Below are 12,265 nucleotides of genomic sequence, written 5' to 3' on the forward strand. Positions count from 1 at the left end.
ACCCAGGCACCCCAGGAACCTGCAACTGTTTTTAAGAGAAGGTAATGCAAGGTGGTGCTACATTCAAAAGGACCAACGTAATATGGGAAACTAAGGAACGTACTGACAAGTAAATTTCCTACTCTTATCCATGTCCTACACTGGTCACATCTCACAAGACATGGCAGAACCATAGATGATCCAGGAAATAAAACTAAAATATTAAAATGCTATCACATGGGGTGCCTGGGTGGCTCAGTGGGTTAAAGCCTCTGCCTGCGGCTCGGGTCAAGATCCCAGGGTTCTGGGATCGAGCCCCGCATCGGGCTCTCTGCTTGGCAGAGAGCCTGCCTCCCCCTCTCTCTGTGCCTGCCTTTCTGCCTACTTGTGATTTCTGTCTGTCAAATAAATAAGTAAAATCTTTAAAAAAAAAATGCTATCACATTAGAAGAAACTAACTTGAGTAGACCCTTCTGGTGGGGCACACTTAAGTGTCAAAAAATTCCCTAATAAAGATATATCCCCTTCAACCTGAGAACGAGATGAATGTAGAATCAATTGAAGAAAGCATTATTTCAGTAGTAAGAAATTAAGGGAACGTGCTATTCCAAAAGGTGAATAAAGGAAGATAGAAATCTAACACATATATTTCAAGGAAAGGATACCTTAGGATATTATGCTCAACTTCAGATGCTGACTTCTTGAATCAAACACTTGAAGTACATGGTTGATGTCTCTATCAGAGAGAGAACCTGTACTGGAACAACCATGAATATGATTTCCACCATAGTTTTTCCCATTGGAAGCAGGGGGGTAGGTGGTAGTAGTCGTCAAAGCATTTGCAAGATGCCACAAACTACTCTTGTATGACTGTTGAAACCTCATGTTCATGGTAACAAAAACAAGAATTACTGACTAAAAAGGTAAACAAAATCTAAGCCATGTGCAAGTCCATAAAATAACAGACACAATAAGCCTCTTTCTGTGTATGTTGGGGCTGGGGGGAAGCAAAAGAAACAAAACCAAAGAAAGTGTTTAAAAACTGCAGTTCCAAATGTATTACTGTAAATTTTACTTTTTAGTTCACAGGAAATTTTTTTTAAAATACACTAGTTTTTAAGAGTTTATCTATTTATTTGAGACAGAGAGCAGAAGCAGGGGGAAGGAGAGGGCAAAGGGGACTCCCCACTGAGCAGGGAGACCAATGCAGGACTGGATCCCAGGACTCGGATCAGAACCTGACCTGAAGGCAGATGCTTAACCTACTGAGCTACTCAGGTGCCCCATCACAGGAAATTATTCCTCATTAAAATAACTATTTCTAAACTTTAAGTACAGAAATAAAAAGCACTGCTAAAAATGTTTTCTTAGTATTTAAAAAAGTTACAACAGTCATATATCCATTCTTTATAAAATATTTCAGAAAAGAGTGCAGAAGTACAGTGCTATTTGAGCTACTTATTTTAATACTCAATTGTGAAAGTTTCTGTTTAATAATTAGCTTCACAGTCTCCCTAATCTCTGACCCCTCTACATCTCTCTACATGCTGCCCTCCCCCCCAAAAAAAAGAGTTGTGGGAGAAAAACAGAGAATCTTAAGAAAAAGTAACCGGACCAAAAGTTACATTGGAAACTAAAGGCTTCAATCTCATATAGACAACATAAACTCAATCTGAATAATATATCTGAGAACAGGTTTCAAAAGTTCAGATGTCCCTCCTACCTCTCACCTTCAGAAAACTGCTTCATCTGTTTTTATAGATAATCAGCAAATAAGATCCACAGAGATTAAGTGACTTGCCCAACATCACCCAGCTAATTAATAATGGAGGAGAAACCAGTACCTGTTCCCTGCATCTTTAATACAAAACCCCACTAACTTACTTACACTGTTTCCGTAGTTTCCACATCAGGTCCAGGGTGAGTTATTTAAAAATCTTTTCTATATATAAAGAAATCATAGTTCAGACTTGGTGATATTTACCCTTGATGCTTTCAATCAATGTCATAAATTCTGATAGCCCTAAAGCAGAAATACCTCAGAAATACTGACGTTAGACTTAATTTTTGAATTTAAGCAATTACTTTTACCTCACAATAATACCCTCAGTGATATGCTGTTTTTCGTTGTCACAGTCCACATGTATTCATGAAAATAAAGAAAGATAAGGTCTAGTAAACTGGTTAATATTACAGATCTGATTACACGTAATGCCAGGGTTTTTGTCTATTTTAACGGGCTGCTTTTACCTTCTTATTTATTTATTTAACCTTCTTATTTAATAGGAAAAGAGAATGAGAAATGTTATTAATAGGACCTCTCTTCATCCTCCATGCTATCCCAAAGTTCAGAGACAGATAAGCTTATGCTTTCTGAAGGGTGAGATGAGGGAGAGGAGAGAATAAGGGCAGGGAGTTAGTTTTAGGAGCAAAGTGGGGTTTTAAGATTCACTGTTGGAATTCTGTGCCATGAGAATGTCAAGCCAGGCAGAAACATTCCTTAAATGAATTAATCTTTGGCTATCTTATCAGCTCTGGCTTTTCCTAGGAATGCCATTGTAAAGCAATCCTGATACGTAGGTTTAAGGCCCAAATAGCTCTGCCTCAGAACATAAATTGTGGAACCATCTAGCATGCTCTCAATTGCTCACTGACAACACAGGTGAAATTATGAATTATATGCTAAACAGTCATGGAATAAAAATTTAAAAACAGGAATGAGAAAATGTCTAAATTGGATTTCTTTTAACCTTACCTTGAATTCCTTCCCTGAAGACTTACTATAAATCTAATTAATTAAGGTAAATAAATTGATAAGGAGGTAGTAGAGAAAGAGTGAAATAATACCTGACAGCCTCTCTTCTCAATTTCCATAATACATTTTTGTATCAGGAGTGGCACCATCAGCCCTATATTTTCTTTCTCTACAACTTTTCGAATATCAACACCAAATATTACTGGTTCTCGATTTATATCCAGCCCATGAAGAGAATTCTCCCACTGTTCCAGAAGAGTCACTTTCACATAAATAAGACCTCTGGGCTCAAGTTTGACAGCCAACTGATGTGTCTTTGTCACTCTGAATAAAGTGGGGAGAATAACAGTTCCATGACAACACACTCGATTTTTTCTTGGAGTCGGTTCCCAACTGAATACTACTAATTTCAAATGCTGTGCATTTTCAATTTCTATGTTGAAAGTATGATCCATGTCTAAAAATGTTGTCCGACATGTGAGCAGAGCGGTTCTCGCTTTGTTTACTGAATCCACCTGAATCGCACAGAAGACATCTTTTGAATCTATCCGAGGTGGTTTTAAATCCTCAGCACCATAGAAATGCACACTCATGAGCCCAGATATGTACTGTGAACATTTAGGTTGGTCGGAAAAACTATAATGTCTGAAAGCATCAATGTCTATTTCACTCTTGCTACAACTGTTTGGAGTTATTTCTTTTCCCTTTCCAAATTTGTTTTCAGATCCATGTTTGCTAGATTTAGTTACAAGTTCAGGTGAATCTCCATCACTGAGATAACCACCTTTACATGAATACTTAGAACTCATAAATGTTTTCTTCTGGTAGCTGTGCTGAGAAGATACGCTGGTATCCAAGTGGTACCGACTTATAACATTCCTCTTCGCAGCTGTGGTTGTGTTCCCAGAAGGCAGAATATCAGTATGATGAATTTCCTGACAGTTACATTTAGACAGAGAAGGGGTATTATCTGGACTGTTCATGTGATTCAAAGTTCCTCTAACGCTCAGCTTTCGACTAAGTTCTGGCAACCTTTTCATTTTCATAGAAAGTTTCCTCACAGTTCGTGGAGATTTTATTTTATCTGGGAAAGACCAGTTAATTGAGCTATTTTTTTTCACAGGGCTAGGGCTTGGAGAAGATGGTTCTGGCACTCCCAATTCAGTCTTATTTGTAGCAGCTAGGCTCCGAGGACCTTAAAAAAAAAAAAGAAATTATAAGGTGATATTTTCTGATTCCTGCCTTATAAATCATCGACTAAACAAACTCTCATATGGACAGATTTTTTTTTCTCTCGTTTCGTCTCATTGGGGAGATTTAGTTAGTTATACAAGCAAGTTTAAGTAAATCTCCATTACCACTTTCAAACAGAGTATTAAGGATTTCCAGGGGTGCCTGGATGGCTCAGTTGGCTGAGTATGCAACTCTTGACCTCAGTGTTGTTAAGTTTGAGCCCATATTGGGTGTAGGGAGTACTTAAAAATAAAATCTTAAATAAAAAGGGGGTGGTTTCCAAATAGCTTACAGCGGAAAAAAGCATCTCCATCTCCAACCGTTTTTCTATTCTAAAGGTTTGGAGGAAGGGTAACATAGATTCCTTTAAAATCTTTCCCACTGCAGTATAATTCAGGAAGTACATTATTTTATAACCATAAACAATGGGTGTCACAGGAAACTAGGAAAGCTTCCTATTTTGGCATATTAATACTTGTTTATTTTAACATATTTCCTATTTTAATGTTTATTTAGAAATCCTACTCTAATAAAAGAACACTTCTTTTTTTTTTTAAGATTTTTAATAATTTATTTACTTGGGAGAGAGGGAGAAGAAGTGAGTAGAAGCAGGCAGGAGGGGCAGAGGGAGAGGGAGAAGCAGGCTCCCTGCCAAGCAGGGAAGCCTGACCATGCAAAGCTGGCTAGATCCTGGATCCATCCAGAATTAATCCTAGGATCATGACCTTAACAGTAGGCCGATCCCTAACTGATTGAGCCATCCACGTCCCCCAAAAAAAACATTTCTTCTATTTACAATACTCTAAAAACTAAACTTTATCATGAAACATGACTGGTTTTTAAAAATATTTAAAAACCAAACAAAATTTATAATTTTGACAACTAAGAGCCCTTCTTCATTCTAATGTTCTAATAGAACATGCCACGGAAGATTATAAAAAATGAGCTCTAGTGAATCAAGAATAACTGAATATTGAGGGGCGCCTGGCTGGCTCAGTCAGTTGGGTGTCCAACTCTTGATTTCAGTTCAGGTCATGATCTCAGGGTCATGAGACTGAGATTCACATGGAGCTCCGTGCTCAGCACGGCCTGCTTATCCCTCTCCCTCCCCGACTTGTGCACGCTGTCTCTCTAATAAACAAAATCTTAAAAAAACAATACATTAAAAAAAGAATAACTGAATACTGAATGTCATAAAGCTAATTAATTAATTTGAAAAACTATAAAGACATTTCTTGTATTATTTATATACAGTAACTCCCTAGAACTTCAAAAGCTAACTTAGGGTCTTTCCTTGCAATTTCAATATATTCAATGACAGTACAGAGACATAAAGAAGTTTTCTCGTAATTCTCAGTTTTCATGAAGAGTAAAGCATTGAAATCTTTCTAAGTTCTTCTCTACTCAAAAATAGTTTTTTTTCTGAATGTGAAAGTAAGAAGTTTTTAAAAGATACAAAGAAATACAAATAAAATGACTAGCCTAAACTGCACTACCAAGAGATTATACATTGTAAATACTGTGGTCAAAATAATATTAAAAGTTGTTTAATATTAAATTGTTAATATTTATAATGCCGACCATTTATTGAGCTAGATAAAGTATGAAAAATTAATTTAAAACTTAGTATGCAACGATTCTCATTTAATTCTTGAAATAGCCTTATGAATTAAGATACCACTAGCATCCCATTCTGCAGATAAAGACCTCATGCACAGGGCTGCCTGATATGTGTAAGATCCCAAAGCTGGTAAGTGGCAAAAACAGCAATGATTCAAATCTAAGCGTAGGCCTTCAAAGTCTATATTCTTAAATACTATACTTTAGAGCCCTTCCATCCTTCTAAACATCTTTTCATCTATACATACACATTACATTTATTTTAATGACCTTTTCTCAACTATTATTAAGAAGTTAAAATATTCTATTTAACCTCAAATTCTCAATCCCCCAGTTAAAAAAATATATATATATCAGGGGACCTGAGTGGTTTAGTCTGTGAAGCGTCTGCCTATGGCTCAGGTCATGATCTCAGAGTCCTGCTCAGCAGGGAGTCAGCTTCTCCCTCTCCCTCTGCCTCTCACCCTGCTCTCTCTCAAATAAATAAATAAATTTTTAAAAATGTATAGACTAATAAATTTTATTTTAAAATCTGAAACTGTTCCTGTTTAAGAGTTTAAACTAATAAAGCGAAATGAAACTATCTTCTAAAATCTAATGTAAGTTTAAACTGTTCCTTTAAAGAAACTATCTAGGGATGCCTAGTTCTCTGTCAGGAGAGCCTGTGACTTGATCTCAGAGTTAGGCCTAGAGCTTAGTTAAAAAAAAAAAAAAAGAAAAGAAACAAACAAACAAACAATTTATTATTTAAACAATTTAAAATTTAAATCAATTTTTCACATTTCATCTATTTCTTACAAAGATCTCTAATGACCCTCATATCAGAGACCACTTTATGTAATACATTTTACAATTAAGATGATCAAAAAAAGTATTAATTCATTTCAAAAATCAATAGATTAAATGACCTTTCTTTAAAGAATTAATATAATCTCCCTCCACCCCTCTTTATGTGTCCTAATGACAAAGAAGTGGTTTCTTTATAGAGAAAGGACTATTTTAAGTACGCCTGCTGGGCTTTTCTGGTAAGCAACTAGTAAGAAATGGAGTGTTTGACAAACTAGACAAAGCATTCCCTTGTACTGTAAATTGTAGTACAATTCTACTGGTTTACTGGCCTAAAACAGTCTATAGTAATTGGATTCCTGCTGTAGTCTATAATCTATTTTGTCATGGCTTAAAATGCTACCCAGTATATTAAATTGCTCTAGGTTTTTTTTACATTATTAAGGAGTTAATTTAACATTCTGACTTTTTCTACACATTGTGCATTAAACATTTCTTACTTAAGTCCTTAACTAATTATTAAAATGAAATATTGTGTAAATTAACAATTTCTGCTGTAGACAAGGCAATTTATTAAAATAAAAATGCTTTGTTTTTGTAAAAGAGCTGAAATATTACCAAACTCAATAGATCAATAACTGCTAAAAATTAAACCAATATTACACTAATCAAATCACAGACTAGCTATAAAGGAAAAGTACAAAATGGAAATCCTTATAAATTCGTGGGCCAGGCTAGAATCTAGTGAACCTGGCACATTCCTTCAGCACCTAAAACAGTAACTGGCACACAGCAGAAACTTAGTGATGGCTGAATAAATGAATTAATCGACCAACCAATTGTTAGTTGTAAGTTGGTAAATCTTTTAGGAACTATAATATAGGAATTACATATAACAGTTAACAGCCATAAAAACCCAGTAATGCTACTAGTAATTAATCCTAATTAAGTAAAATAGAACATGATGACCATCACTCCAATAGTAGTGGAAACAATCTATTAACACCCAGCATAACCAGTCAAATAGATCTGGACACATCAACCCAATTAAATGCTACAAAATTGGCAAACAATGTTAATCTACATGTACAATACAAGATGAAAATACCAAGTGAAAATATCAAAAACCAAAATCAGCATGCTAATGATTGCAACTAGTTAAAAGATACATATACACATGTAACTTGAGAGACAAAAAAGTCATAATTGTGTTACGCTGATTAAAAAGTTGTCATTCATTTTCTTTTTTCTTTCCTATTTCTTGATGAGAAAATTATTTTAAAATTCAACCATTCTCTTTGCCTATTTCTCAACAGTTCTCTGTTAATACTGCTAAAGAAAACACTACCTTAGGTGACCTTTCTGATCAAATTAAAACAAAAAAAAGATGACATGTAAATAAATTGTCTAAATATTCCCTTCGGTGGGCGCCTGGATGGTTCAGTTGGTTAATTGTCCAGTTCTTCATTTAGGCTCAGGTCATGATCTCAGGGTCCTGGAATCGAGCCCCGTGTTGGACTCCTTGTTCAGTGGGAAGTCTGCTTGTTGCTTGCCTTCCTCTCCCTCTGCCCCTTTCCTCCACCACCACCCCACCAGAGCGTGAGCTCTCTCTCTCTAAAATAAATAAGTGAATATTTATAAATAAATAAATAGATAGATATTTCCTTTGGTCATATTTAATAGTGCTTATATTTTAATAATATGCTAAAGAGAAGAATAATAGTGAGAAAGGAGACATAAATGACAACCCTACCATACTTTCAAGTTTTGGGGTTATTTTTTGTTTTTGTAATGTCTGTCAGTCTTTCCAGGTTCACAATTTGCCGCAGACATAAAATAATAAAATTTACAGACAAGTAACTTAAATCAAAGTACGTATCACTTTACAGACACTGGCTTTCTAACTTCCCAGTTATTCTTGTACCCTTTTGCCTTTTCTGCACCATACCAACCCGCCGCTCTCTGCCACACTCCTTTAAGCCTTCCCTACCACTCCATCCTAATCACAAACTGCCTTCCAAACTATTATATTATATAGCATTTATTTCTCTCTCCATCCAGATTAAAAAAAAAAAAACACACACACAAACTCATGCTGAAAAGTCAATCTACAAATAGGAATGCAAACACACAAAATTTTTTATTACCTTCAATCCCAACATGGTGGGGGGAGGGGGTAGTTACTTAATATTTCCAGTGTAACTTCTCAGTGTTTCTTTCAAAAAACTAATATCATATAGTACACACTATTTTTTAACTCACTTGTTCTCTTATCAATATAACATTCACTCCACCTCCTCATATCCCTGAGGAAAAGATTCAAATACAAGTAGTTTATTTGTAAAGTACAGAAATACTAGCAAGAGGTGAAAAAATTCAGGGGAAAATCCAAGAATTATCAAGCCTGCTACTACTATGGGCAACTGGCGCTTAATTTCAGAGAAAACTCTGGGAAATAATGTTGAATTATGGCACTCAAGGAGGGAGAGAGCTGAGGTAGCCCTACACCAACTCTTGTCAGTCACTGGCTCAGGGGCGCTCCCAGGCTGCCCTGCAGAGAAATTCCCTAAACCTTCGCAGAGTCCTCAAGCAGAGAGAAGATACTGATGGCTGGAAGTAAGTGGTTTCCTTCTAAATAAGCAATAAAACACAAAGGATGTGGACAAGGTACTGCCAGCACCTGCTATACGCCACATCTTGGAATATTCTGTATCACTTTCTGAAATTCTGAAATTTTTTTTTAGATTTTTTTCTTATTTATCCATTTGAGAGAGGGAGAGGATGAGTGGGGGAAGGGACAAACAGACTCCCCGCTCCCTGCAGAGCTGGATTCAGGACTCAATCCCAGACCCTGAGATCATGACCTGAGCCAAAGTCAGACGCTTAAGCGGTCGAGACACCCTGGTGTCCCTCATTTAAATTTTATAAGTTAAAATGACTTGATATAAACCAGAACTGCTTTCTCTCCAACATTTGCTATCTGCAACTAAATATGTTTTATATTGTTTCCTGTGTAGTGTGTTTGGGACCAAATTTGAAAAGAAGCCTATCAAAAAATCAAGGCAATCAAAGAAGAATAAAACCATCAGGTTGAACTATATGAAATGCCATGTTTTGCAGATCAGAAACTGTTGAATCTCAGCAATTTCATATAGTTCAACCTAATATGCATCAAACTTCAATTATTTCCTTTCTAGGTTCCATAACTATTGTAGCACCTATTTCCAAGGTCTTTACTTCTACCTCTCACTTCTTTTTCTCTTCTTCCTTTCAGTTGTTCATGAGGAAATGTAGGCATGAAACCATAAAGTAATAACTACTAATGCACTGAACATACAACTTTTCAGCTGTAACCAGGCTAGGGGTAAATGAATGAATGAAGCACAATCAGATTTATATAAAGAATATATCTTTCTCAGGGGCACCTGGGTGGCTCAGTGGGTTAAAGCCTCTGCCTTTGGCTCAGATCATGGTCCCAAGGTCCTGGGATCGAGTCCCATGTCGGGCTCTCTGTTCAGCGGGGAGCCTGCTTCCCCCTCTCTCTCTGCCTGCCTCTCTGCCCACTTGTGATCTCTGTCAAATAAAAAAATAAAATGTTTAAAAAAAAAAAGAATATATCTTTCTCTTCCACTCTCTATGATTCCATTCTTTCAACTAAGAGAAAAGTAATCACTGTCTCAAAGGACAGACATCCTTTGAGTTGGTGCAGGACTCCCCCAGCATCTTCAACCCTTACAAAACCAAAGTCTGTGATAGGAATAATTAAACCACCATTTATATAAAAAGGTTTGTAAGTGTTTTTGAGTTTTATTTTTACGAAAATACACTCACTCTGTAAGGAAAAGTACATGGCTATCATAGACATCTATATTCAGTTGTAACTACTGTCAAAGAATTGAAAAATGGAAAAAAGAAAAGGCAAACATATCGTTACCTGCAAAAGGAGATTTCAACATGAGACTCTCCTCAACCATGATACCTTCTTGTGTCTTGTGTCCAACCCTTTGCTTGAATGGCTGCATGATCTCTGGGGAATGGATGGACTCTACAGGATTCATCTCATTGGACTGTGTGGTTCTGAGTTCTGAAGAACACAGCAAGTCTTCAGTGTACTGCTCTGCTTTCATTAGGTCACTACCAGACAACACTCTCAAGCTAACAGTAGGAAACTTCAGAACAGGAGAGTCTACGTCACCAAAACTCAAAGCATTTGATATACCAAAGTCATCATCCTCAGGAATGGGGTTGTACCATATTTCTCTCTCATCGTCTGCATCATTTTCCTCATTAAAGTCTAAAGAACAGTTTCGTGAAGGTGAAGAATCTGTAGCATCACACACCATATATGTACAGTATTCTTCAGAGGACTTGAAGAAAGGTCGTGATAGCTGATGTTTGGGTGAGATGGATAAGTGGCTTATGTCTTGGCATTTCTTATTTTCTTCTTCCAAATTAAAAGGTCGCAGAGTGCTCTGATATAACCAATTGCGTTTCTTTGACACAGTGATGCTATTAAGTGGCTTATGACCTCTGAATCCAATATTATCCTTCAGGTCTTCAAGTTCTCTTCTCTTCACTGAAGACCCATAGACATTTTCAAATAAATCTATTTCAAAGGAAAAAAAGACGGTAGAATGTAATGATGTAATGCCTAGCATACCAGGAAAGACAGGTCACTTGAAATCAGTTATTAAAACAATATTTTTAAGAAGATAGAAAAGTAGTATTACATTTGGAGACTAAAATGAAACAAGAAAAATTTTGGCTTTTTCGCCTAAAAATAATTTCTATTATTTAGACTACTAGTATAAGTGACATAAGAACTCTGAGAAAAAGAAAAAATTGTGAGACTGCCTTTTTATACACATGATAGGACTCACAAAGACTTACCCTAAGCAAAACATACTTTATAAAAGGCTAACATGGAGTGTTTTGTACACAGTATGCCTTTAGTTAATATTTTTAATAATTTCCAACTCACTACTACAAGGTCCAGAAATCTTTAGGAAACATAAGTACTATTTCTACTTTCTCACACAAAGATGAACTTTGAGTAAATCTTTAAAAATAAGTGTGGCTTACTTAATACTAAATGTTTTCCTGATTACTGAAATTTCAGCATAACATCTATTTCCCAATCATATAGCTATGCAGTAGCATTTTATGCAGGGTTTAAGCTCTAAATACCTAGGGCAAAATTAAAAATAAAAATCCCTTAAGAAGGCTTTAGATTAGAACCAGATATCTTGTCTCACAGTAAATACAACCAGCTCTTATTACTGGCTGGGCACAAACTTAAGGAGCAAGGACATGAGAATGAACAAAATAGTTCCTACCCTTAAAAAATTCATAGTCCAATGAGGGTCATCAAATACTTGTTATGTGTTTGTGTTAATATAATGAAATAAGGCTCTAAAAATGTATATGTAACATTAATTCCATATAAAGAGGAACATATCCAAAGGACTGCATAAAGCAGGCTTCAATGACACTCAGTAAGTTAAATATACACCATAATACCAATTCATTACACACAGAAAAACAGACAAAACCACCTTTCTAAAAATTTAAGATCATGCTAGGTTTATAAATGATGGAATTATAGTTTATCTACTTTAAGTATGTATATGATTGATTCATCTTAGTATTACAGCAAATAAAATATAATACCCTAATAACAGAGTGGTAAAAACACAATAAACTATGAGGAGCTTAATAACAACCAAAAAATTAGGTTCATACATCATCAAGGCTTTCAGTAACCTCCCTCTACTGAACAAAAATCCCTTAAAAAGTGTAAACTTGTCTTTTTTTAATTCTAAATTTTACCCAACCAAGCAATTAATTTTAAAAAATTATATATATATATATATATATATATATATATATATA

General features: G+C 35.6%; 1 protein-coding gene across 1 annotated transcript in view; it reads right to left on the reverse strand.

Moving 5' to 3' along the window:
- The window catches only part of LOC111143459 (synapse defective Rho GTPase homolog 2), a 45,116-nt gene that overhangs the window by 24,223 nt on the left and 8,628 nt on the right, over positions 1 to 12,265 (reverse strand). Inside the window, exons 2-3 of the mRNA XM_022497216.1 lie at positions 10,308 to 10,979; positions 2,827 to 3,929 (exon numbers count right to left, since the gene is read on the reverse strand). Coding sequence (XP_022352924.1) covers positions 2,827 to 3,929; positions 10,308 to 10,979 — 1,775 coding nt within the window. The remainder of the gene's footprint in view (positions 1 to 2,826; positions 3,930 to 10,307; positions 10,980 to 12,265) is intronic.

This window comes from Enhydra lutris, unplaced genomic scaffold, assembly GCF_002288905.1.
Source record: "Enhydra lutris kenyoni isolate GAN:26980312 unplaced genomic scaffold, ASM228890v2 scaffoldscaffold9, whole genome shotgun sequence".
NCBI lineage: Eukaryota > Metazoa > Chordata > Mammalia > Carnivora > Mustelidae > Enhydra > Enhydra lutris.